This window comes from Chrysochloris asiatica, unplaced genomic scaffold (assembly GCF_000296735.1).
Source record: "Chrysochloris asiatica unplaced genomic scaffold, ChrAsi1.0 scaffold00050, whole genome shotgun sequence".
Lineage (NCBI taxonomy): Eukaryota > Metazoa > Chordata > Mammalia > Afrosoricida > Chrysochloridae > Chrysochloris > Chrysochloris asiatica.
Genome location: NW_006408568.1, coordinates 11,345,111 through 11,372,491, shown reverse-complemented (window position 1 = coordinate 11,372,491; position 27,381 = coordinate 11,345,111). Strand labels below are relative to the sequence as shown.

The window sequence follows — 27,381 nt, the reverse complement described above, 5'->3', positions numbered from 1 at the left end:
GTTTGTATACATATATCTACACATGCACACACGCACATACATATATATACATACGCACATACATGTGTATATGTGTGTGTGTATATATGTATACACACACTGGATGAAGGTCACACTGGTACCTATTGGATGAAACTCCCCTTACATCCCAATAAGAGTGTGGTTTGAGTAAGGACAGGACTTCTGTAAGGATGAGAGTTGAGTAAAGCTGTGTCTTGTAAGGCTGTGGTTCAAGATACACCCCACACTGCTCCTGGCTCATTAACATATAGAGGTGAGGGTTTACAACACATAAGACAGAGGGTAATTACATCAGATGACAATCACATGATCCTGGGAATCAGGGCTTAGCAAGGTTGACACATAACATTAACCATCACATACCCATCATAGATGGTGAATGCACTCCTATTTTAAGGAGTCTTAGCTAGTATTCCATCTATACTTATTTCCAGTGATAGAGACAGATCTGAGCTCTTATTCATGTAGTTTAAGATTGAAAAGCTCAAGTACCTATGCCCAATATTAAATGTCCAGATCAACAACGTTAGCTAACTTTTCTAAAATTATAATTTTTTACTGTTGAAAATCATGAAGACAAAGACAAAAAAAAAACAAAAAAAGAAAATCATGAAGAAATAACTCCTCAATAATTTACACTGATGAAGCTAACAATTTAAGTTTTTATAATGATTTATAATTTTAAAAGATCTTACATTTGCCTTGTTTATTTAATGTATGAAGAAAGAATACCACTTTTATTTCATTTTATAAGAGAGGACACTGAGATTACTTAATCAGACTTCATGAGCAGTAACCCAGATCTTGTAAATGGTAAATTCTGTGGTCTTTTCATTATCCCACTAGTAAGCAGATGGATTAACTTTAGAATACCCAGTAATTGTCTCCATGAACACAGTCAGTCTTCTATTAGATTGTGTCTTTCGTAACTTTGTTGCTGGATGCTCTTATACTTGATTCAAGTTTATGTTTTCTGACTCATTGTTCATAACAAAAATTCCTGGTCTTTATTTTTGAAATAAATTAGATGTAATTTTTGAAGACTAGAGACCCAGTAGACTCCCTGTTCTAGATATTAAATAAGATCATAAAGAAACCCTTATCACCAGCTCCTTAAAAATAAAACTGTTCTTCAAAATCTGGTGTGAGGCAACCCTGTTCTGTAGGTAGATAATGGACAGATACACAGGTTGAACAGGTATGGGAGGGAGAGTGGGAGTACACACACATTTTTAAGGGTTTGAAAGAGGTTATTTGTACATGGGTACTTGTATCTTTCCTGCAAACACAACTATGAATGTGGTAGAGCATACAGCGGGCAAAATGATGAAAATTCTTAGAAGTTATAAACATCTGAAAGCAGTGAGTTGCTGGGCTGCCGGTATTAGGATCATAGTCTCAGGGAGCACCATGGTCAATTGGCATCACATAGTTCACAAAGACAATGTTCTATAGCCTACTTTGGTAAGCAGTGACTGGAATCTTAAAAGCTGATGAGCTTAAGCCATCTAAGGTGTAACTATTGATCTCACCTTATGTGGAAGAAAGAAAAGTGATGATAAATGAAAATGTTTGCAGTTAACTAGTCCAGTGAACCAGTGGAGCAAGTAAACATCAATCACCATGACTGTGACTTCAAAACGAGAAGGTTCTACCAACTGTTATGAAAGTGATTATATTAGAAGGTCCTGGATAGAGTGGGAGAAAATGGGGAACAAAACTCAGAATTATTTAAAACAAAACAAAACCAAGCTTACTGGTTAGAAGGAGGGTGGAGAAGTCTGAGACACTGACCCTTGATCCCATATCTGTAATGGAACTCACCGTGTGGCTCAATTTTCAGCCAAGAAGTAAGCAGATTGGTCTATGTTGTTGTTGTTAAGTGCCGTCGAGTCAGTTCCGACCCATAGCGACCCTGATAGGGTTTCCAAGGAGCAGCTGGTGAGCTTGAACCACCGACCTTGCAGTTCAAATGGCTTTGCAGTCTGGCGCATTAACCCATAGCGCCACACAAGGACGTCAGATAAGTATATAGGGGAGAGAATAACACTAGTAAGGTAGCCTTACCAAGGAATGGGCAATAAACATTTACCTAAGGCCAGAGGTGAGAAGGGATGGGAAGGAGGGTGGAATGGAAATAAGATCCACAGAGAGGAAGCCGGATAACTGTTGTTGCAGGGAAGGGATTGCAGTCTTTGAGATGAAACAAAATGTAGGAGTTGTTGAATGTAAAACTGATGATCTTGTCTGTAAACGTCCACTCAAATCACAAAAAAAAAGTTAAAAAAAAAAAAAAATCTGGTGTGATGCACATCCCCAAAAGAAGCAAAAGTGGAACCCAAAATAAATACCTGTCCGCCAGTGTTCATTACAGCACTTTTAGCAATAACCAACAGACAGAAACTACCTAATGCCCATCAATAGACACATTTTGAAAACATGATGCTGAGTTAAATAAGTCAAATTGCAAGATTCCACTTATGTGGAATATTTAGACTGTGGAAAAGTTACCAGGAGCAGACAAGAGGAGAACGGGAAGTTACTGTTTAGAGGACACTGAGCTGCTGTTAAGGGCGCTGGAAAATGTTTGAGATGAAGAATGGTAATAGTTGCACTGTGTCATGAACACAATGTCATTGCATGGTACCAGGGAAAAATACTGAGACAGGAAATGTTTGTTACATATATTAGGGTGAAATTAATTCATCGGTATGAATTCTTTGGTAGGCAGAAGAAGAGTTCAACATTGAGAAAGGTCGTCTTGTGCAAACCCAAAGACTGAAGATTATGGAATATTATGAAAAGAAAGAAAAGCAGATTGAGCAGCAGAAGAAAATGTAAGTAGATCCTTGTCACAATATTAAGCTAAAGAATCTTTCAACCCAAATCACAATAAAAAGTAAAAAAACAAAAACAATAAAACTTTCAAAGGTTTGTGGGACAGGTGGACAGAACAGCAGAACAGAAGCATGGGAGGAGTCAGGCAGGTAGGGTTCAGGCCCTGACTCCTGTACTCATTCTCTGACCTTGGACCTATTGCTTAACTTTGTTTTCCTCCTTTGTGAAAATGGAAGCCTTACAGGATTATCGAAAAATTAACTGGGATAGTAGGTATGAAAGTGCTCAATAAATCCTTCCTGTTTTTTCAAATACAAAGTTCGTCCTTAGAAATATATTTGTCATGTATCAAATTTTTGTTGTACTGTTGTTGTTTTGTGCCATGGAGTCGGTTCCGACTCATAGTGACCCTGTACAGGGTTTGAGGCTGTAAATCTTTACAGGAGCAGAAAGCCTCATCTTTCTCCCACGGAACAGCTGGTAGTTTCAAACTGCTGTGCTGAGGTTTGCAGCCCAATTCATAACCACTACAGTGCCAGAGCTCCTTGGTGATGGTTATGTGCTATAGAGTCGGTTCCGACTCATAGTGACCCTGTATAGGGTTTCCAAGGCTGTAAATTTTTACGGAAGCAGAAAGCCTCATCTTTCTCCCGAACAGCTGGTAGTTTCAAACTGCTGACCTTGCGGTTTACAGCCCGATTTGTAACCACTGCGCTACCAGAGCTCCTTAGAAGGTGATAAAGTCAGTACTGCTGTTAGGTGCCGTCAAGTTGGTTCCAACTCACAGTAACCCTGTGTACAACAGAGTAGAACACTACCTGCTCTTGCGTCATCCTTAAAATTGTAGGAAATTGTTGGGTCTTCCACTTTTTCATTGACTTTCTACTTTACCAAGCACACTGTCCTTTTCCAGGGACTGGTCCCTCTTGATGTCATATTCAGCATCTTCCAAGACAGATTTGTTTGTTCTTCTGGCAGCAATACCAGAATACCTTTCACCAATACCATAATTCAAAGGCATCAATTCTTCTTTACTCTTGCTTATTCACTGTCTAACGTTTACATGCATGTAAGGTGATTAAAAATACTGTAGCTTGTGTCAGGTGAATCTTAGACCTCAAAGTGACATCCTGGTTCTTTAAACCCTCTAAAGAGGTCTTTTGTAGCAGATTCGCCAAATACAATACATTCGCTCAATACAATATATATATTTTTTGTTGTTAAGTGCCGTCGAATCAGTTCCGACCCATAGCAACCCTATAGGGTTTCCAAGGAGTGGCTGGTGAGACTGAACCGCTGACCTTGTAGTTCAACTTTATTTTTTATTTATATATATATACTTATGCTCTAATGATACTATTTCTTTACCCTTTTGCAGTCAGATGTCCAATTTGATGAATCAAGCAAGACTGAAAGTCCTCAGAGCGAGAGATGACCTTATCTCAGTGAGTAATTACCTCTGTTAGTTATAAAATTACTATGAGGGTAATAGGGACTAGTAAGTCTAATAAAACTGGAGAGGTAGGATGCAGTTAGTATAGGGACCATGAACACAAGATTAACGAGTGTCACCTGTTTTTGATGGAAGTCATTAAAGTTGTTTTTGTCGTGTTTTTGTGGGGAATCTCATAAGTAGGACTCATGATATGAGTCTGTTGGTTAGTAATACGGAAGAAGTTAGAAACAGGAAAACCGGTTGGTGAGGATTGCAGTCATCCAAGGAAGAGGAGGGCAGAAACCTAAAGAGATTTACCACTTAGTCTAGAAGTTGAATAGTGACTGCCTCTATTCACTGTTATTATGGAGTAAGTAAGTTTTAACTAACTATATCTGTTGGGTTTTTTTCCAAATTAACTTTGATATTTAACCTAAATTTTGTTTTCTGTAAGTTGCTTTAAATCCTTTTAAATAAGTAAATACTGGTTTGGCTTTCAGAAGGCATTTCTGATTGTGATGAGTGACTGGAATAGAACAGATCAAGAACAATCAACAGGCCTGGGTTAGGGAACTGAATTGATATATATTTATATGTAACAGAAAGGGAAATTAACAGGCTACAATTCATGATAAAAACTGCTCAGGATACAGTTCAGTCAGGGATGCCTCTCTGTGGTCCTTGACCTCAGCCATGTGGCCCCTTGGCCTTGGCCTCTGCCCTGCTTGAATAATGTTACAAAGTTCCTGTAGCACTGTCCACAAGATAAATGCCTAAAGCGCACACCAGGCAGCCACAAGCCTCAGCCCAAAGGCACTTGACTCTGGCTCTCCTGATTCAGCGAGCCTCCCACCCAAAGACACTCAGGAAGCCACCACTCTGTCTCGTGCTCTTGGTGCTGCTTCCGCCTCTGCCTCCACCACTTCTCTGGTATCACAGCTCTTGCTCCTGGATCTAAGAGATTCAGTGCAGGGACCTCAGGCTCCAAAAGACATACTCCACTCCTAACTCTTCTTTTTTGATGGGCACAAGATCCCCCTTTTCCATTTCTGAGATGACTCATTTTAAACCTAGCAGAATGTCAAAACTGACCAATCCCTACACCCTCTTTGCATGGCCCCACGTACTCATTTAGCGGTGTTACAAAGACTATGACTAGAATAGTCATATCAAGTAATTCAGCTGCACCATAATATCCATAGATTGAGAAATGGTGAAAAGAAGGGGAGTTGTCAAACAGTTAGATAGAAACAGACATTGACAAAAGATGGAAGGGGAAAATACAGGATAAAAATGAAAAGAAAAGGGGAATTTGTTTGCTATTTTGATTTAAGTCACGTGGTCCTTTAGTTGTTTTCCTCTACCTACTGCTTATCCTGTTCCCCTTGCCTTTCCAGATGTTTTCCAGGTTTACGAGCGTAAGCTCTGGAATCTACTTGGGATTTCAATTTTTATATCACCGCTACCAGATGTTTGGGTATTTTTTTAACCCCTTGTAATCTTCTTGACCCTGCATTTCCTATACACTGGAAAACTGTACCTGAAGGTTGTCGTTATTAAGTGCCTTCAAGTCAGTTCCAACTCATAACGACCTCCTATGGGGTTTCCAAGGAGCCGCTTGTGTTTTGAACTACCGACCTTTTGGTTAGCAGTCTTTCGTTGCTACATCAGGTTACTTAGAATTAAATGAGAAATCCTAGTATATGGCCAGTACACCACCTCACACAACAGTTGTTGAATAAATGGTAGTTCTGTATTATCTTTTTCCCAACCCTCATAACGTATGCAATTTTTTTTTTTTTTTAAAGGAAAATTTAAAAGCCCTGTTTTAATTCTAATTTCACTAGCCCTGAAGTAGAACTTTCAGTGTGGTTAAGGTTAAAGAGAGATGAGAGTCCAGTTAACCCCTCAGACTAGGTAGGACAAAGGAGACATAGTTTAGCTATTGTCATCTGTGATAATGGTTCATCATCTAACCTCCTCTGACTTCTCAAGGAGAAGAGAGAATCACCATTGACATCAGCCCAAAGCTGACTTCTGTGAAGCAGAGGTCAGGCATACTTCTCTCTCCAAAATATGTTCACCGATTCCGACCCCAGACGTCCCTCATGCCACTCACACTTCTCTGCAGCTTCAGTCATTCATTACAGTGTCCACATTGAACTCATGGGCAATACTCACTATTATGGGGTCTGTTGGGTTAAAGTTCAGGGTCAGGAATGACTCAGGATATAGTTCTTCAGTCAGGACAGCTGCTCACTCATGCCCAGCTGGCCCCTGGGCTGACCTAGTCTCTGCCTTGTTCCAGCCAGTGTTAGGAAGCTTTTTAGTTTCACCAGTGTGTGCCCAGAGGTACCCCACTATACCAGAAGGCCTTGCCCCGAATATGCTAGTGTTCCTGTTCCCTGAGTCAAGGAGTCCAGCTCTGCCAAGTATCTGGAGGCACACAATCCACCAGCAAGCCTCCTGCCTGAAAACTGCTCAGTTTTCTGGCTCCGTGGGCTACATGTGTCTCTCTCCTGCTTCTGCTACCTCTGCTATCCCTGATTCTCGGTCACTACTTCTCACCATCTCCAGTGTTGCAGCTCTTCTCTCTGCTCTGGAATGGCTCTCCTTTGTTTAAGTGTGGTAGTGTGGCAGTGTAGGATTAGTACTGCACTGTTAATCACAAGGTCAGGAGTTCAGACCCATCAGCCCCTCCTCGGAAACCCTATACAGTCACTGTGAGTCAGAACTGACTCAACGGCACTTAACACCAACAGTATTCATTAGGTCTCAGCCTTCTTAGTTGAAGTTGAGTTTACTCAGACCTCCTTACATCCTTGGCATTTTGAGTGGTGTTTAACTATCCATTTCTAGATCATTTTTCCAAAGTGGATTACTTGTACAGATGACTGATTCTGCTCTTTGCAAGTCGAATGTATGTAATGTTACTCTCTCAGAGCAAACCTATCTTCGTACTCTTATGCTTTTACATGGCCAGTATTGACTGGTTGGTTCCAGCACAAAGAGAAAATTGCTTGAGGGATCTATTGGTAGAGAAGGGCTGAAATCTTTTTCACCTAAATGTTGTATATCATGTATGCATCTATTCCTGTGCCTATAAACTTCCTAAATTTTCTGGGCCATTAATATTTAGTTAATAATATTTCTAGAGCTTAGGTTGTTTTGGTGGACACCTAAAGCTAGAAATTGATTTATTATCTGTCTTAATGGTGTTCATATAGAAATTTTAATTCTGAAAAGTTTAAGGCATTTTCTGCCCAGTTTCTGTAACATCCCAGAAAGCAATTTTCTTACCTTTTTAAAAACAAAACAAAGGACCATATTCTTCCTTTGAACTTTAGATATTTTTCACATTATTTTTTGTCATTGCTTCTTAACATTTCTGGTCTCCCTCAGAATTATAACCCTTTGTCTTCGGTCTCCATCTTTGTGAACCGTGGACTACTGTGTAAAGATTTCTTGCTATGGTGGTTAAGTCTGATTGGTGGAGAATATGCTTCAGAAGGGCTGTTGCCATGGGAAGATGTTGAGATTTTCTACTTTCTCTTGAGTCACTGGGGACTAGAAAAATCTTAAAGCAAGTCACATACAATGTAGTGAGAAGGATAATGGCCTGCCAGTTTCTCTAGTGAGTTCCTTTAGTAGCTGTTGTCATAGAAATACCTCGGTCAGCTTAAGATAAAAGCTGGCCAAGAACTGAAAGGAAGTGAAATTGAGCCACCACTAGCTTAACCACTTAGATGATCACACCAATGGGGAAAATAAAGTAACTTATCATCTCATGATTGTATTTAGAAGAAGAGGAAGAATGATTGTTCTGTTTGGACATTTTGTTGCTCACTTTAAAAGTACTTGGCTTTGCTTGATAGCTACGTGTGCCTAACTTGGATTAGACTTCAAAGTGTAATATTTTCCAGTTACTTGGGCCTTTCCCTTAAAGAGGGCACTGTTAATAAAGGCTGCCTACTTTGGGTTCTAATAAGCAAAAAGCAGTAAAGGAGCATTTTCTATCGCTTTGATTTATTAATAAACTAAAATCTTATAAACTACCCAGGGCATTTTAAGCATTTTATCAATTTTTTGTGGAATGTAATAAGGAATGATGTTTAAGGAAAAAATGGAATCTGTGTATTAAAGCCTTAACTTCAAAGTTTATTTTAAATGGTTACAATACTCCTTTCTTTCCTCTTACTACTTCTCACCATCTCCAGTATTGCAGCTCTTCTCTCCCTGCTCTGGAATGGCTCTCAGGAATGGTGTGCTCTGTTTAATTTACATAAAGTGAATGACACTGTGATTCATGGACCAATGAATGACATTAAATTATGTTTGGACTGGGGACAGACTATGTATTCTAATGTAGAATGAAATCGAAGAAGAAAAACATTAAAAGTGTTCAAAGTTTCTGAAATAGAGAGAAAGGATTGATCTTTTGAATCCTTGCATTTGGGGCTGAAAGAAGTCAACTGGCTTATTTTTTAAATGAGGAAGAGGAACCTTTTTTTACATTTATTTTTCTGCAAATAACTCACTTTTTACTGTGCTTATTAGTCTTTATTCCCAGTATATGAAAAGCTAAATTGAGTATACCTTCGCTGAATTTTTATCTCTCGCTTAGATTTGGATGTCTTGTTGTTAAGTGTTTTCCAGTTGATTTAAAATTCTTAGTGATCCCATGTGACAGAATAGAATTGTTCACAGGGACGTCTTGGCTGTAATCTATGGAAGCAGATCACCAGGTCTTTCTCCCACAGAGCTACTGAGTGGGTTTGAACCATCAACCCTTTGGTTAGCAGCTAAGTTCCTAACCAGGATGTTCTTGAGTTATAGTAATGTGCAATGTAAGGATTTTCTTTCAATGTTTAATCTGGTGAAGATTATATTAAGGCATATAGCATACATATATCTATCTACGTATATATTTAAAACAATCATCTTATTTGATTTTTCAAAAAATAGAAATTTAATAGTCTTCATTACAATCTAGAATGACATGGATCCTCAGACTATCTTCATGAAATTCTTAAAGTTGTCTAACCACAATTTAAATATTTCTATAGTAGTGCATGGAGTCCTGGTGTGGCACTGTTGAATAAGCACTTGACTGCTAACCACAGTAACATAGTAGGGTACACTGTTAACTGTAACATCAGTGATTCAAATCCAGCAGCCAGTGCTTGGGAGAATGATGAGGCTGTCTGCTCCTGAAAATATGTACAGTTTTGGAAAACCTGTATAGGGTCACTATGAATTGTAATCGACTCAGTGGCAGTATGTTTGTGGGCATAATGGTGCATTCTGGTGTGGTGATGTAGGATAAGCACTTAACTGCTAACCACTAGGTCCGTGGTTCAAAGCTACCACTGCTCCTTGGAAACCCTATACAGAGTTGCTATGAGTTAGAACGGATTTGAAGGCACTTAACAACAACTACATATATATGCATCTAGAGAGGGTATTTAACCATAGCTAGATTATCTGATTGGTTTGGCATTAAACCTGATAATTTGTTACACATCAATACCATGTGAATTAGGAAGTACAAAGTATCCTAAAAAAAATTAAAGTCATTGGTAATCCAGCCTCCCAGAGGTAAGTGTTGTTGATATTGTGGTCTAATATACACATCTTCTGGTTTGTTTTCCTAATAAAAGGGGGATCATAGTTTGCAAGTGTCTCAGTAGTTTGCTTTTCAAATCACTATTATAAGATCTTTCCATGAGAGTCAGTTGTATAGATATCTGAAGTGATGGGTACCTGAGCTATTCTTCCATTAGTCCGTGAACTTCTTGGGAGCGGATCTGGTGCTTCATGCTTCCCGTATCAACATTTAGAAGAGACTCTGGCTTGTTATTTACTGAATGAAAACCCAGCAATGAAATGTGAAGCAGTAGGGCATGAGATAGGACCACAATGTGTAAATAACTTTTTCTTTCCTTTCTTTGTAGGACCTACTCAATGAAGCAAAACAGAGACTCAGCAAGGTGGTGAAAGATACAACCAGGTACCAAGTGCTGCTGGATGGACTGGTCCTCCAGGTACATTTCCAAGACGGGGCTACAAGCTCCAACCACAACTGATAGAAACATCACAGGCTTTCTTAGAGATCCGCTGTGTTCTTTTATTCTCAGCTTTTTTTCCTTTTCCTTGTCTGATAAATGTGTTAACATCTCTGTGCTCTGATAAGACTTCCAGGCTTTTGTGACCCTAAGAGTCTGATTTGCTTATAACCTTCAGCTTTAAATATCCTTAACTTGAGCCCTCCACTAAAATACTTCCATATTGGGGTTTGGACCAGAGTTTATACGTTTGTATTGCTTATTGCCAGGCTGTGGATGCATGTTTTACTTTACATACATAGGTTAATTGCAATCCTTGTCCTCAACCTGGTTGATGTAAGACAAGACTCCCAAATGAATTTTGTGTGTACCACCAGAGCAGTGTTGTTTGGAGTCCTGGTGTGGCGCTGTGAGTTTATGTACTGGACTGCAATGTCAATTTGAAATGCAAGGTTGGTGGTTCAAGTTCAGCAGTCACTCCTTGGAAATCCTGTACAGGATCACTGTGAGTTGGATCCGACTTAACAGCACTTAACGACAACAAGTAGAGCAGTGTTAGTTTTATCTGATTCGTGACACCAGGATCTTGCCATGTTCTGAAAAGAACTATGTTGTTGTGAAGTTATGTCGCGTTGGAGCCGACCCATAGCGACCCTGTATTGGGTTTCTGAGGAGCGGCTGGCGAGCTTGAAACACAGACTTTGCAGTCTGATGCATTAGCCTACAGCGCCACACCAGGTATTATACTGCTGTTGTATTTTATGGTTTACATTTCCTACCAGTGACATCTGATTGTGTTCTGTAGGGTTTATACCAGCTGCTGGAACCCCGAATGATTGTTCGTTGCCGGAAACAGGATTTCCCTCTGGTAAAGGTAAAGAGCTTAGAAGAAATCTCTCTTTTTTTTTTTTAAAGATCAGAAGGTTCTATAATAGATGACATCTCAAACATAGAAATTTGAGGAGTCTAGGAGTCCTGGTGTGGCCCTGTAGGGTAAGCACTGGACCACAAGGTCAGTTTGAACTGTCAGGTTGGTGGTTCAAATCCACCAGCTGTTCCTCAGAAACCTTATACTGGGTCACTATGAGTTGGAACTGACTCGACGGCACTTAACAAACAAAAGCACACTGTGGAGATTGTTCATATAATCTTACTGAAGCTACTAATAAGTTGCCACCTGTGGCAGTGCCCTGCTCCCTTTATAGGACTTTTCTAATGCCATCGTCTTCTAAAGATCAATAATAAAAGCAGTGTCTGTTAGATTGTGGCCAGTGTAGATAACACTACTTTAAAGAGGCTAACTACTCCCAGGCCAGCAAGTCCTGGCTCTAACCCAGTTAAACATATTCCCATACCTACAGAATCAATGTGGTTACCAGAAAGGAGGTTGGTCAGCAGTGAAGAAGATACCCTCCCATGCAGGCCCCATCCTTGTAACTGAGGGAGACACTGTCTGGCCATGTTGTAATAAGACGTGAATGCTCCAGACAGAAGGAACTTTAAATCATGTCATTGACTCCCCTCAGCTGTAACCCAGAGGTCAGTGATCTGAACTCTGTAGCCACTCCATGAGAGAAAGGTGTGGCTGCCTGCTTCCCTCTAGGGTACTTCTCCTCTGTCCTGATTCAACTTGACAGCAACAGGTTTGGGTTTGGTTAACTGCGTTCCTTTGCTCTGTTACTTTTTCCACGAGTTTGCTTTAAGGCCAAGATGTGAGTCGTTAGTTCCCTGGTGATTCCATGCCATATTATAGATTAATGCCTTTATAATACACATACATTTACATTTTTATTATAATTTGTCTCCTCATGTAATGTATGTCCTGAGAAAGAAAATGTACTAGCTGGAGAACATAGGTGTGGTTCATTCCCCACAGGTATTGACGGGACTACAGAAAGTTTGTAGAAAAATGGAATGAAAAGACAGTGAATTTTTTGAATCCCCCTTATATACTCTCCACCATAAAGGTGCTCTCAGTGATCCATGTTTGTGCTGATAGCCTGTTCATGAACCCATAAAACAGGAACCTAGATATGAGAATGGAGAATGCACCAAGGCCATGCCACTCTGTGGAGGCCTGAGTTGCCAGCAGACTCCTCAATGGTACAGTGATACTGCTGTTTTTTCCAGACACTTACATGGTGTCCATTGTCAATGAGCAGTTCCCTAAAGTGATACTCCATTAGATTTGAGGAGCAGTGAAGAAGTAAATATATGCATCAATTGGTTCCACTCCTAATCTTTTCAGAGAAAAATATTTTAAGTACTTTCAACTCTTTCAAGAAAATGTTCCTTGTGTGTGGACTAGAGTACATACGGACTCCAAGTTTGGCACTGTAGGATAAGCAATGCATTGTAAACCATAATCTCAGCTGTTCAAACCCACCAGCTGCTCCTCAGAAACAACCTCAGATATGCTGAGTTGGACAGTCCTTAATGAAAGCAAAAGAGTATGTATAATATCGGTCAAAGCAGGACAGTCCACTAACTTATGCCTCACTAATTGTAGTTACAGCAGTGGACACTGGCTTTATAGCACAAGTAATGTACAGTGAACCACAGGGTTAGCAGTTTGAGCCCAGCAGCGACTCCATGGGAACAAGATGAGGCTTTCACTCCCTCAAAGATTTAAAAGCCCTGGAAACCCTGTACAGGATCGCTCTGAGTTGGAACCGACTCAACAGCACTTAGTAACAAGACAGTAGTCCTTACTTGTATACTTAGACTGTTGATTTTGGGGGGTACCTGCTCCATAGTTTGCTGCAAAACCTTTCATTGCTTTGTTTCTCTAGGCTGCGGTGCAAAAAGCAATCCCTATGTACAAAATCGCCACCAAAAAAGATGTTGATGTTCAAATTGATCAGGAGGCCTACCTGCCTGAGGACATGTAAGCACGCATTCCCTGCTTTTAGTGTTCTTTCAAGGAGAGCAAGGACTCACACTGGCCTAGATCAGTGTGTTTCTTCTGAGGGGCTCTGATGCCACAGTGACTGGGGATGTGGTGGTGATCCACTTGAGGCTATTGGCTGCTTTTTCTCTCAGTGCTCTTTTGTTTTAAAATACTGAGGATGGTATGAAACTGAAGGTTATTGTGAAAATAAGGTGAGACGCCCTCGCCTTCATATCTAGTGAGTGTCTAGCATACAGTAGACATTCTTATTTCCTGTTAAGTCTTCCTTCCCTTCCTCCCCTGAGAAGGATTAAGAATTTTATTACAGACATTGGGCCAGGATTTCAGCAAAGAACTAACCGTGTGTCTCTGAAGAATAGAATCTGCTTAGAGCAACTGAAGATAGATGAAACAGAAACAGGTTCTAATGCAGCAAATTCTAATTCCCTGAGGTGCCCTGCAGTAGAATCTCACTGTTGACCTTATGGGTTCGGAGTGCTGAGGAACTTTGAGGAATGGAATAGCAGGACTGTCGGAGGGGGAGATTAGACAAAGGTGCAGTGTACCTTTCATCTTATACGCAAAACAGTTACGAGTTGCCTTATTAAAGCAGTACTGGCGTTTTTAAAAAAAAGGTTCCGGTAAGGACTGTTAGTGAAGCCATTTCATAATCATTTTGGACAGGTAAAGCTGTGACCTTTATCTATTGATTTACACACTGGAACTAAATCCCACCCTTTTTGTTTTGTTAGAATTAAATGAGGTACTGTAACATAAAATCAAATTTGCAAATAGCAGACACCCAGTAAATGGGGCTTGTCAAGACACATACCTTACTTGTCAGAAGCTTTTTTCAAATTAATTCCCAGTCTGTGTCTTATGCTTATTGGCTCCTTGCAGTATTCAGGAACTCCATACACCAAAAGTGCTTTTCTCCAAGGGGATCAAATAAATGAACCACGCGTATTTCTGGCTTCCTCACATTGGTAAAAATGATTATTTCCTTTGTTGTCTGTAGAGCTGGTGGTGTTGAAATCTATAATGGGGATCGTAAAATAAAGGTTTCCAACACCCTTGAAAGCCGCCTGGATCTCATAGCTCAGCAGGTGAGTGGGATACATCTTGATAGTTGGCGTGCTATTACTTTGAGGGGACACAGAGAACACGTGTCTATTCACTAATAGTTGAGGTTTCTCATCCTTCACATGTTCTTAAAAGGAATGAGAATTAGGTATTGACCTGAGGAAGGATTTGGGGTCAGATCAAGAGTTTTGTTCATCTTGGACTCTAACCTGTATGTACATTTCACCACATGTGGGATGGCGTCCTCTCTCTAGCAAAGATAATGGGAACTAAAGTAAACACTTGTTTAACAAAAAAATGCTGTAGGGTTGCTGAGTCTTCCTCTGTTTCCAGGTTTGTTTAAATTAATTCTGGCAAACAAGCTGGGGAAATTCCAGTTGTTCCCAAATACCAGTCAATAATGGTGACCTATTGCTGTGGTTGCGAACTCAGTTTTCCCTAACTTAGAAGAGTCATGTGCTGTTGTACAAGTGCTTGTCTGAAAACACTTGAGCCTTGAGTATCATTTTCTACAACTTTAAAACCTCAGACTTGTGCTGCCCAGTATAACAATCACTATTTATATCTGGCTGTTTAAATTGAGTAAAATTGAAAATTTTGTTTCTCAGTCAGCTTAGCTACATTGCAAGTGTTCAGTAACCACACATAGCCATTGACGTTTGAAACTGAATTCTCCTTAGGAGTTTTCATTTGTCATAACAAGTACTTCACTGTACTTCTGCATAAACTTGAATTTTCAGTTTTCTGTTCAGTCACTGCAAACAGAGAGCACATAATGGATATGCCACCTCCGGGGAGAAAGATGAGGCTTTCTGCTCCCATAATCATTTCCAGCCTCAGAAACCCTGAGGAGCAGTTCTCCTCTATCCTCTAGGATTGCTGTGAGAAGTGACTCGATGGCAGTGGGTCTTCCCTCCAAATGTGTCATCAGTTCACTCTTACCAGTGACTCTGTTAAAATGCTTCACATCAGAGGAAAACATACTGGATGTACTTAACCATGTGGCTTCTCTTCCCAGACACAGAGGGGTGGGCCTTCTGCCTGAAGTTAAGATGGGCAGCTCTGTCCATGTTCTCCAACTGGCAACACTTATTAATGAAAATTGTTTCTTCACAGATGATGCCTGAGGTACGCGGAGCCTTGTTTGGTGCTAACGCCAACAGGAAGTTTTTGGACTAAGCATTTGGGAGATGGAGTACATTCCACTTTACTGATAAGACATGGGAGATTTCTGATATTGAAGAACCAAGATTATCTATGTAACCTCCTCTATGCTGTTCTAATATTGCTCTGTATTTATCAGTGGCGTACCCTACTGTAGCTAATGCCCCTGGCCTAATTGTTACCAATAGGAGTGAGTTACCCTTAAATCAGTTGGGAACCTACCTCTAGTCCATCCAGAAGCAGCACACCATTCTGCTGGTCCTGCAGCGTGATGGGAAGGGATCAGATGGTGGTTGCATGACTTCCACTGTCCTCTGCTCGTTCCACCCCCAGTTCTCTGGTCTAGAGAGACGTGCATGGTATTCTTTATCCTCAGGTCTGCACTTTAGGTTTACAGCGCATGTGGGCATGCATTCCTTCCAACGCTAGTAGCTTCACTCTTACCTAGTTACGCCTAGAGGTTTTCCTCATCTGTAAATGTGATTTAAAATCTAAACCATGAATATGCTTTTATTTATTAAAAGAAAGGTGTGTGTGGATTTTATTGTAATTTCTTATGCAGGGTGTTACTGGTGTGTGGTTTGAGAGAGAGGAGCTCTGAATGAGTTGAGTAGTAAAGGACCTTTTTTCTGAGTTCCTATCACAGTTGATCATTTACAGTGGTCACTGCTGAACCCACTAACCTTCTGTAGGCTCTGGCACTTCCTGATCACTTTCACCAGACCTTTATTAGAAGTGTTCTTTCTATCCACATGCAGAATCCACCCACTCACTTACCTCTGGTGCGCGCGCGCACACACACACACAGACACACAGGTGTCCTCTGCCAGAGTCTCATGGCTTTGTTGAGGGAACCGTGGTATTAGTGTTGGCAGAGTCACAAAAGAAGGTTTCGGGGGTTGCTGTGTGCTGGGCTGAAACCATCTCACAATGGTCCTTGTGTTCCTCCTCACCTCCCTTCTCGAGCTTAGCTAGTTCTTCCTCAGCCCGGGGTCTTAGGGAGTTGGTCAGCAGCAAGCCTGGAATTTAAATTTAACTCAAGTCTGACTGTTAGAGGCCAGGCTTAAGCAGGCATCGTAATGGAAAGGGCCCCACAGCTGCCCACCTAAATGCCACGCTCTTCCTCATTAATCCAAGTTGTACATAAGATAGGGTTAGTGTAAATCATCCTGGAACCTGACCCCTCTTGTGTGACATTACTTCTCTAGAGCAGCCCTGAGAGCGAAGGTATTGCGGGACCAGGAAAAACTGTCATAGCAAACTCAGTTCTTGAAGAGGCTGTATTACCCAGGGCTCAAAATCCAGTGTGACTGAAAGTATCCCTAGGGTTATTGTCCTTCATCCTCCTAAGTAGCAATTTGAAGCACAGGCGATCTGGTCAGTGCTAGTTTAATGGTGTTGGGTTCTGAAACGGACACAGAGAAGTAGATGACAGTGTTCATTGTAGATCTTGAAACAGTCAACTTTATTTCAAATATTGTTCCTTGAGGATGGGTCTGAGAGAGCCCATGCTCCAGACAGGGTTTGTGACAAGTGGCTGTCCTGACTTTGCCCAGGCTCTTTGAGTAGAGTCAACGCCACCAGCAAGGTTTGAAAAGGTTTGCTTGGTTACAAACTTCAGTCCTGACTTTTAAGGGCTTTTGTGGTCCCTTTGAATTTCTGGTCTTCCTTTCCCCCAAATCAGTGCTAGGATTAACCGTAGATTACTGAATTTGGGATTAGCAAAATGAAATCTTAAAATTGACTTGAGTACATGGAGTTTGAGTATGAAATAAAACGTAGAAACAACCCTTCTACCTTTACTGTGTGTTAAGACCCTGCCATTAGTACAGCCAAACCAGGTACCATTATTTGTTATTATTGAAAAGTAAGAGTGGTTAAGGGCTTCTGGAGTTCCCTTGTAGATATATCCCCAAAGGAAGCAAACGTGGTTATCATGTGGGGAGAATAGGGTTTCTTCCCAGATTGAGGTAGCACTACAAGTTAGAAGACAAAATACAACAGGGGTGAGCCCCATCTAGTCTAGAGAAAATGGGGTAGGTAGAGAAATGGCAGCAGCTACTCAAAAACCTTTAAGACGCGCTCTCCAATCCCAATGAAATAGACACCTTGAGCAATGCCAAAGAGAGGAGCTATGACAAGGGCCCGGCAGCCTGCTCCTTTCATGAAGGCAGATGATCCCTCCTGAATCCAGAGTTTCCTGGGGAGAAGGAAGCGCTCAGTGAGTGGAAGGGCAGAAGCACTTGGCTAGCAGTGCTGTTCTGTACCCTTTTCCTCCAGCATTGGCACTTTGAGGTAGGCCTCGCTCTCCACAGCAGTCTCACGACTCCCAGATGTGTGTGAGCCATCCTTGCCCTTGATGTGTGTGCAGTTTGGTTACTTAGCTTGCAAACAGCTTGATCTGGCTAGAATCTTTGGGAGAAATGTAGTGTAGGGATACAAGAGAAGAAATAAACTCCCAGTACTCGCTGCTTTTGTTGAGAGGCTAAGGAAAGTGACAGATTTCAAGGAAATCCAGAGCTCAGTGTAGAACAGTGATAAAACTGGTCTCTAGAGCTGGTGTAGGCCAACACCAGTTCAGAAGCAACTACCCCGGCTGCTGTCAGGGGAGGAACATTGGGCTCACCTGGCACAGTCTACGATCCCACTGTAGGCTTCCTCTCCCAGGCCTTTCTTGAGGGTTTGGATTCGGGTTTTCAAAACTAAACAGAGGAAAGGTGACAATAAGTAGGGGCCATCTTGCTTTTGGTGTCTCAATGTGAAGTGGTTGAGGTTCGCTATAGAACCAACATACGTGACACTGAATCCTGAGGCCAGTTAGACGCCATTATACGGCCTGTAATAGATCTTTCCCACATTGGGCCTCATGAAAGGAGGGAATTAAGGGATAACATGAAAGATCTACGCCCAGGCCCTACCTGTGTGCTAGCGTAATAGGATGGCCACAATCATTCACAGCTGAGGCTCATTACTAGAGGGCAGAAAGCTAATGAAATCAGCAGCTAGAAGGTGCAGGAATTTGTCTGTGATAAAAAACAGACTGCAGGTCTCCTTGGCCCTTCATTTCCTATGAGGCCTTGTAGTACGTTTCTGCCAGTGGTCACGTTTGAGACCCCAGGAGTGTTTTTAAGGTTTTCAGTTTTTTCCTGAATGTGCAGAAATTCTGTTTATCTGTTAGACTACTACACAAGGACCTCAATTATCAAACACATCAACCCTTGAGCCCCAGATAATTAGCCCGTGTGCCTCCCATGCACTTACCATCCAGAGGTGTTACTGCGACGGCTGCTACAGAACCTGCAACACAGCCCGACACAAAGGAATGCGCAAAGGAAGCCTTCCCAGTAAGCTCACTGAGCCCAAGGTTGTTCAGGTTGGCGAATAGTGGGAAGTAGATGATGGAGAAGGGGATGTCTCTGCAGGAGAGAAGGAACAAACGCTGAGCCGCATGCAGCTCTGGGGCTCTCTGCTAAGGTTACCCAGTATTCTTTCTCATGAGCTAGTCTGATGGGACAGAGCCAAGGCACAGTTACCTATTCTACAATGACACCCCAAGGTAATGTAGAGGGTAGGCAGCAGAAGGAGCCCTGGTAGCATAGTGGCTTATGAGCTGGGTTGCTAACCACAAGGTCAGCAGTTCAAATCTACCAGTTGCTCCACAGGAGGAAATTAAGGCTTTCTGCTCCCGTAAACATTTACAGTCTCAGAAACCCTTTACGTGACCACTATGAGTGTGAACTGACTTGGTGGCACATAACCAACCAATCAACCCCTCTAGTTCATACCTCTTGAGAAAACATGCAGGTTCAAAGACTAGTACGCTGTTCTACTAAAGGGGTAGGCAGGCTAAGGAAAGGGTTAAGTGACTGGGGAACAGCCCTAAGTGTTGCAGGGTGGAGGTCTATCAGTTTGTTTATTTATTGCCTTGGTAAAGGGAGAAAACTATCCCCTGGCCTGGAACCCTCAAGAATTTTGAACAAGAACTTGGCTCAATTAAAAACGAAGTAATAAAATGAGGGAGTAAATTCACTCATTTATTTATAAAAGATTCACAATCGTGGGCAACACAATACCCAGTAAGCATGGGCACTGGAGACCTCCAGGCATCCATTCTGTACAATCCTGCCAAATTTTGAATGAAATAGGAAGCAAGGAAACAATTTGCTATCCTGAGTTTGGGGCAGCAATTTCTCTGGTCTTCTATCCCAGGAAGCCAGGATTAGTTATGTTCCAAGTTCACGAAGAACCTCACCTGAGGAGAGTGGCACCTAGACCTTTGTAGAGGCCAGCCAGACCCTGGGTGTGAAGCAACTCCCGGGCAATGAGGGTGGCAGACGGGCGCTTGTGGGTGGAGGAAGAACCAGTAGTATAGGGTCTGGAGGAGGAAAGTGCCGATGCTGGACCTTGGTGGAGGACGGCTGAAAAACAAAGGACCAAATCCCCATCACAATTCAGCCCCAACAGATCTGGAAGATGTTTCCCTAGAATATGGCTCCCAATTCCTACCTCCTGGGACAATTCAAGAGCCAAGGTTGACATCTCATCTATACTTCTGAGGACTGTCCTAATTTTAGAGCATTTCTATTTGGCTTGGAGGAACTCTTTCTAAGGTCTATACTAGCTAATAACTTGCCCCTGAGTAAGAACAGGACATCTGAATTGGACAGATTGACCAGCCATCCCACGATCTGGTGGCCTTTTGGCAGCTGTGCTAGATGAACATAGCCCCGCTTTCTCTAAGCAAGTGTGGGGAACGTCTGGCTCAAGAGCCGTATAAGAACCTCAAAATCATTTTGTCTGGTCCTGCCAAGGCAATCGCAGTCCCAGCCATCACATTATTGTTAAGTGCCGTTGAGTCAGTTCTTACCCATAGTGACTCTCTGTAGGGTTTCCGAGGAACTGCTGGTGTGACTGAACCACCAACCTTGCAGTTCATACCAACTACAGTCCAGCATTAACCCACAGTGCCACACCAGGACTCCAGGCACCACAACAGGGGTGACTTAATTAAAGGTTTGACCAAATATAACGGGCTAATTTTTAAGTTAATTTTTGTATGGTCCGTAAATAATGTTACATGAATTTTGGCAGAAAAAGGTTCTCAACCCTGCTCTACAGGAAGCTTTTGCAGTATTCCCATGCTTCTTCTTGTTAAGTGTTATTGAGTCTTTTCCAACTCATAGCAATCCTCGGTAAGGTTTCCAAGGAGTGGCATATGGGTTTGAACCACCAACCTTGCAGTTAGCAGTCCACTGCTTATCTTACAGCACCACACCAGGAGTCCCCTATTAATCCTGTGTTTTTTATCTCTGTCTTCCTTATCTAAATAATTTGGGACATAGGAATTCCATATTGCTGTTGTTGTTGTCAGGTGCCATCGAGTCGGAACCGACTCATAGCGACCCCATGCACAGCAGAACGAAACAATGTCCGATCCTGGGCCATATAGCTCCTGTCTAATGTGTAAAGTGGGGTCCTGGTCTGTTGCTGAAGGCTAAAACACTGGAGCACAAGGTCAGTTTGAACTGAAAGGTTGGCAGTTCAAACCCACTAGCTGCTCCTCGGAACCCTATACAGGGTTGCTACGGACCTGACTCTGCAGTATTTAACAACAACAACATGTAAAGCAGCAGATTCCTTGGTTTCTCCCCAAACTCTCCCCTTCAGTCTACCAGGGATATCTCCTCCCTCTAGTACTCCAAAATTCCTTGTCCAAGGGTCTTTTGGCTCTTTGTGACAACTCTCTTCATTAGATGGAACTTGATTCTTTACACAGTCCATTTTAGTTGATTAACTCAGAGCACATCATTTGGTGAGTTAGTTCAACATCGAGTAAATCAAATGTTTTGTTTATTTTTCCCACAACAATTTCAAATGTGGTGAGTCTCATTAACAAACACAGTATTTACTGTACTGAGATTATGTTAATAAGCATTTTATCATATCTTAGTATTTGAGAAGTTTGCCTATAAATCCTTGCTAAAAGGAAGCTTTTAATTTCCCAGTGTTGCTCACTATCCAGCAGGCTAATATTTATTTCTATAAAGATCATTACTATACATTTTTTTTTCCTATGGAAGTAATCTAGGTGCAGATTTCAAACAATTAGTATTGCAACTAGTTAACCTGCCCACTGCTAACTGAAAGATTGGAGTGGTGTGGTGCTATGGGTTAATGTGCTGGACTGCAAAGTCGGTTTGAACCGCAAGGTTGGTGGTTCAAGCTCACCAGTCGCTCCTTGGAAACCCTATACAGTGTGACTACTGGTTGGAACTGACTGAATGCACTTAACAAAAACAACTAAGAAGCTGGTGGTTTGAGTCTACTCAAACATCTTTAAAGAAAGACCTGGTCATCTACTGGTAATCAGCCATTGAAAAGCCTTTGGAACACAATTCTAATATGACACACATAAACTGGCTTATGAGCCATAAGCAAGTCCATGGTGACAGGTAAGTTTGTTTTGGGTTCACATTTCATACTAGGAAGATAGTTACTGTATATATTGTCCTGTGGTACTAATTTAGGTACTGTCTCAATTAACTTTAAGTACTTAGTCACTGTGAACATTATTTTCCATATGTGAACATAATCCATTATTTCACTTCTTTTTAAAAAAGGCTTCTCACCCAAGCTGAGAAACTAGACATTATGAGGTTTTTTTGACTCTGCAGATCTAAGCACTCTGGGGGCTTTCCAGTCTCTGAACTTGATTCTTTCTGCAGACTATTTGCTTTGGGCTGGCCTAATCCAGCTTAAAAATTTGGTTGAGTTCTTGCTTGTTTGAGGGGAAGGGTACGTACATTTACCATGGGCTGTCTGCTTCATGGCAGGTGCTGAATTCAGTTAGCTAACTCACACTGCGGTTTTGCCCCAGATAAGACGTGACTCTGTGTCTCCTGCTAGAGTTTACCTCCCACACAGCCAATCCTTGCTCCTAGCTGGACACTTTGGCACCTACACCAGTCTCAATTTCTGAGAGGGCCAGGATTTAGGAAAGGACCAAGCTTCTCTTCCAGGGAACACCAAAATAAGTGAAAAAGGGCCCTTCTCCATTCTTTATCCTTCCTACTGAAGGCCAACTCTCATGGCATATAAATCCTGTTGACTCGAGTATTGGTGAGCAGGCCTTTGGCATTTCTTAAAACCTTAAGGAAATCAAGTCTTAATGCCAAGGCCTATGACAGAGGTGTTAGGTTCTCCAGCCCTCCTGAAGCAAGATTCTCATGTCTGCTATTTGCTATGTTGCCATCTAAAATGGTAATAATAAAGACTTCAATTCCTAGAAAACTGACTGGGTCACACGGTTTTGTGAAGGAGGGTGGGGATGCAGGGAGTCCATTCTGTTCACAGCCCATTATGGAGTCTGTGTGAAGTCAGAGCTAGGGCTCACCCAGTCTGCCGGCATCCTGCAGCTGAATCTTGAGCATTTCCATGGGACAGGTCACAACCACCTGGCATATTCCAGCTCCACATCCAGCTATCATCTCCATCTTCAGATTCCGCTGTGCCCTGTGGAATCAGGAGTCAGGCTGTGTCCACGCTGGCCTTTTTACCCTCCCTTATGGTTGGCACTTACTGGGAATGGTATTTAGCCCTGTCTCTATCAGCTACCACTCACCCAGTAAGGTAATAATAACCTGACCTCAGACCTGGTCCCTTAAAGACGAGAGACCATGTTTTTTGAAAAGACAGCTAGGAAGGTAGCCCCTGCATAGAAGCTGAAACCAGTAACAAAGAAAGTACCTGTTAGGGGTACTAGAGTCTTCCTGGTTCTTTAAGCAATACCATTGGTCAATGGGGGAGAACAGGTCTTTGAGGGCTGATTAAAACTCATCAGCTAGTTCTTCCCTTGTCACCGCCGAGTTGTGCAGAGGCAGAGGCCTGGGTGCATTTATGATTCAGCTCCCCCCATAACCCACCACCATGGCCAAGGAAGGCATTGCTGCTAGAGGTGCATGGCCGTTACCACTGCTTTACAAGAAGGGAACCCTTAGACAAGGGCCAAGGTCATTTTTGTGTGCTTTCATGCAACTGTGATGAATCTATGTATGTCAAGTTAGTAATGGTACCATGTGCTGGACACCAAATCCACCTGACCAAGGTTGATGACAGTAAGCTGTGGCAGCCTGCTTCCTTAAATACTATAGCCTTGGAAACCCTACGGGGCAGTTCTGTAGGACAACTATGAGTGGGAACTGACTTGACAGCAACACATTTATCTCTGCATACAGAGAAAGATGGAGAGAAAGGAAAACTGCTCTAGCCCACTCCTTCTTTTCTTTCTCCACCTGCCAGCATGCACACTAAGCCTTAGCTATGTGTGCACTATGTAGACATGCAGTGAAGGATCTCCCTGCCCCCTTGTCACCAGACTGTACCCATCTTCCATGAGCAGTTGCCGGAAGAAGTCATTGGCTGCCAGCTTGATGGCCTTTTCCGGAGTGACCAAGGTTAGGTTCACGGCAGCCCCTGGAAGTGCAAATCACAGATGAGGAGTTAGGGTCTTCCCAGAAACAACTGAGTCTGCCACTCCTGCAGACAGCCTGCTCTCAGCCCTAGCAGGCTAAGTCTCAGGGGTCAAGGAGCACGCCATTGGCTTATTTTATTGAAACATACATTTTCTTTTTATCCCTGCTTCACCCCTCGTCCCACCACATTTTCTTCTCTTTTTCATGTTTTTTGTTTTTGTTTTTAATGGGCTCGTTAGTCCAGGTGCAAAGATGCCGTTCTACTGTTGTCCTTGCTGGTACTGCCTACCTTCGGTGATAACCAAGCAGTCCCAGTCTAAAGGTCAACAATAAGCCCCCAGTGGACAGGGATGACTTTTCAGTTACTCTGTGCTGCACTAGCTTAGCTTCGTGGTTCCTGGGGGCTTTTATTTTATTCTTCAGGAGGTCAGCCAATTTCCAAGCATAATCATGGCGGTGCAAGGAAGGGCCACCTCGTAACTCCTAAAGGAACTCAAAGCCCTTTCCATTTTCCATCTCTTTCAACCTCTCCCTTTCTCCCCCTGCTACTATAGCTGTGTGCCTACAGCCCTGGGAAGTAGCTGAGAGGAGAGAAGGGAGGTGGGAGGGATTAAAAAAAAGAAAGCCAGGTAGGGCTTCACCTGCTTTTATCATCACATAGTGAGGAAGTTGTACCAGGATTGCAACCCAGGACTCTGTGAGGGGCCACCACAGTGTCCTTGCTGGTGCCTCCCTGAAGCCTCACAGGAACCACAAGTACCTCTATCTCCACTGAAGAATCTGAGCCTGGTGAACAGCAGCTATACACTAGGATCACCTACCAGCTCCAGGCCCCCTCCTCCCTGGGGAAGCCTGCTGAGCTCACCTCGGTACATGCCCCAGAAGCCCTCTGCTCGGGCTGTCTTCATCAGACAATCTACCCTATGGAAAAAGAAGTTTTGAGCAGGAGGCTGTTCCATTAGCCCCCTCCCCATCCCTAGTCCACCTGGGCACACTCCAGTGGACTGCCTTGCCATCCGCCCCCCCCCACACCCTCATTCACACACCCCTAAAGGAACTGAGGAAAAACTGAGGCTCCTGAGGGAGTCCTGCTCCACCATCACCCTCACCAATACCTACATTCCTTTGTAGACCGCATTTCCCTGCTGGTTTTGCAGTCGAGTCTTGGCCAAGTCGATGGGGAACACGCAGGTCACCCCCACAAGTCCTGCCACACCTCCATTGATGAGCTTTGCTGTGATGCTGAGGCAGTAAGGAGGAGGGAGGTATGGAGTGAGGAGAGCACAAGACAAGGGCAGAGAACTGAGGGATGCAGGTGGGGTGACAGAGAAAAGATTGTGGCAAGGGCACACAGAAACAGAGAAACAGAGCAGAGAAAGAATAGGGATAGAGGCCCCCAGGACCTCAACTCCACAGGTGAACAGAGACCCCTCTCTCCCACTTCCTACCCTATCCCTAGCAGTTCCTGGCCTGTCTCAGGTTTAGGTTCAGAGATGGGTTGGAAACGGGGCCCATTGCTTCAGGAGAACTGCACTCACCAGGCCTGACAAGGAAGTGCTCAGAAAGCCAAGATGCTGCAAGGACTGATGGGAAGGAGCCCTTGAGTGTCAACTCTAAGCCTTAGGGCCCCACCTGGGCACAGGAAGTTCTCAGCTTGGGCCTGAACACCAGCTCTCTGACTTGTGCTAGCCCTTGGAGCCAGTATGGAAGGGTTTTCAAACAAACTGCAATTCTTTTTTCAAGTTTAAGGTCATCCAGAATGGAGTTTGAATCCTGGCTGTTCCACTTATGAGCTATCACCATCTTCTCATATCCTTCCTTTCCCACTGCAAAACTGGCCTCAAGGGGGTTAAATATGCCAGTGCTCTCAGGAAACAATAGCTATCATTAGTAATTTAAAATAAAAACAGATATTTTTTACAATAAGGGCTTCTTGGTAGCAGAGTGTATTACACTTTGGAATGCTAATCACAAGCACAGCAGTATGAATCCACCAGCCACTCCAGGGGAGAAAGATGAGGTTTTCTGCTCCCAGAAAGATTCACAGCCTCAGGAACCCTATAGAGGGTAGCTAGGAGGCAGGACTGTCTCCACAGCAACACTCAGTATGAGATAAAGAGATTATCGAATTTTAGCTACAGTAAAGAAATATAATACTTCAGATATGTGGGCTTTCTTATCATGGTTAAGTTCAAGATTTCTAGAAGACTGAAAATCAAAAATAAAGCTTCCTCAGACTCTAGGGAATCTAGTTTTTTTTTTTTTTAAAAAAAAAAAAAGGCCAGAAGCAGACTGTTAGTAACATATTTGTTGTTGTTAAGTGTCGTCGAGTCGGTTCTGACCCATAGCGACCCTGTACAGGGTTTCTGAGGGTGTAAATCTTTACCGGAGTAGAAAGCCTCATCTTTTTCCCCCAAAGCGGCTGGTAGTTTCGAACCGCTGACCCTAAGGTTCGCAGCCTGATTCGTAACCACTACGCTAACATATTTAGAAGTAGATTAATTGGAAGTAATAAAACTAGGCAATATAAGTTTTTCCATACATGGACCTTGATAAGCAAGTAAAAACTTAGTCACACACACACACACAAACACACACAGAGGCCTCAAAATTTGCAACCCAAGACACATTCCCAACAATTACAAATGTATTCATTTTTTTTTTTTTTTCCATTTGGAGAAAACAGGCCTAACTTGCCCCTCCCCAGGACCTCAGGAATTTGGAAGAGAAGCTGAGTGACGTGCTGTTGCCACAGCAACCCCAAACCTGGCCCTGAGAGGGCAGACTGTGGCAGCCTGAGCTTACTTCAGATCCTGGTTGGACATTCTGCAGAGGCCTCGGAGGGCTGCTGGGTCCCGGGCTGTTCGCTGCTCAGAGGCAGTGGCTGTCCGGCCGACTGAGGGGGAAAGAAGTCGTGTCATCTCCTTGACTCCAGCCCTCCCTGGCAGAGTGGGCAGAGCATGCGGGTTTTGAGAGGAGACCAGCCTGGGCCACCTACTGGCTTTGGCTTTGAGATCTGGCAAGTTGCAACCTCCCTGAGCTTCAGTTTCCTTTTCTGTAGAGTGGTCAGAACAACACCCACTTCAAAGATGAGAAACCATGTATGTGATGGGGCAAAACATTACTAAGGTGTTAATGCTGGCAGCTCGCTTGTTTCTTTCTTTACCTGGACCTTTGGGACTTTAGGGATTGAGAATCAAAAGAAAGAGTACAGGGCACAAACTTAAGGCTCCAAGAGGGGATATTGGGGGGCATTTTAGAGCAGCTGTAACAAAAGAAGTGGATAGGATATGAAAGAGGGTTTGAAAACGTGTGTATGTGGTAAAATAGATAACAAAACATTTGCCATCTTAACCATTTTTAAATGTACAATTCAGTAGCACTGGTAACATCCACAGTGTTGTCCAGCAATTA

At 42.8% G+C, this 27,381-nt stretch overlaps 2 protein-coding genes across 3 annotated transcripts in view; one reads left to right on the top strand and one right to left on the bottom strand.

Annotated features, from left to right (window-relative positions):
• Positions 1–15,511, top strand: part of ATP6V1E1 (ATPase, H+ transporting, lysosomal 31kDa, V1 subunit E1) — a 23,769-nt gene extending 8,258 nt beyond the window's left edge. Inside the window, exons 3-9 of one of the 2 annotated variants that reach the window (XM_006862722.1) lie at positions 2,749–2,858; positions 4,238–4,304; positions 10,249–10,338; positions 11,165–11,233; positions 13,152–13,246; positions 14,268–14,355; positions 15,449–15,511. In XM_006862722.1, the coding sequence (XP_006862784.1) occupies positions 2,749–2,858; positions 4,238–4,304; positions 10,249–10,338; positions 11,165–11,233; positions 13,152–13,246; positions 14,268–14,355; positions 15,449–15,511 (582 nt within the window). The remainder of the gene's footprint in view (positions 1–2,748; positions 2,859–4,237; positions 4,305–10,248; positions 10,339–11,164; positions 11,234–13,151; positions 13,247–14,267; positions 14,356–15,448) is intronic. The other variant, XM_006862723.1, reaches the window with a different exon arrangement.
• Positions 15,512–17,554: 2,043 nt separating this feature from the next.
• Positions 17,555–26,792, bottom strand: SLC25A18 (solute carrier family 25 (glutamate carrier), member 18). Its single transcript, XM_006862721.1, has 9 exons — positions 26,773–26,792; positions 25,087–25,209; positions 24,833–24,888; positions 23,878–23,968; positions 22,890–23,008; positions 19,749–19,914; positions 18,758–18,912; positions 18,123–18,198; positions 17,555–17,696 (listed from the first exon to the last, which is right to left on the bottom strand). Exons 1-9 carry the CDS (start codon positions 26,790–26,792, stop codon positions 17,555–17,557), a joined length of 948 nt encoding a protein of 315 aa, XP_006862783.1.
• Between the last annotated feature and the right edge of the window lie 589 nt (positions 26,793–27,381).

Excerpts from the sequence above, each read along its gene's own strand:
- SLC25A18 (XM_006862721.1), bottom strand. The coding sequence starts at position 26,792 with ATGTCCAACCAGGATCTGAA. Across the intron at positions 25,210-26,772 it reads ATGTCCAACCAGGATCTGAA|CATCACAGCAAAGCTCATCA; the intron begins GTAAGCTCAGGC and ends TTACTGCCTCAG. Across the intron at positions 17,697-18,122 it reads GGGATCGTAGACTGTGCCAG|GAAACTCTGGATTCAGGAGG; the intron begins GTGAGCCCAATG and ends CCTTCTCCCCAG.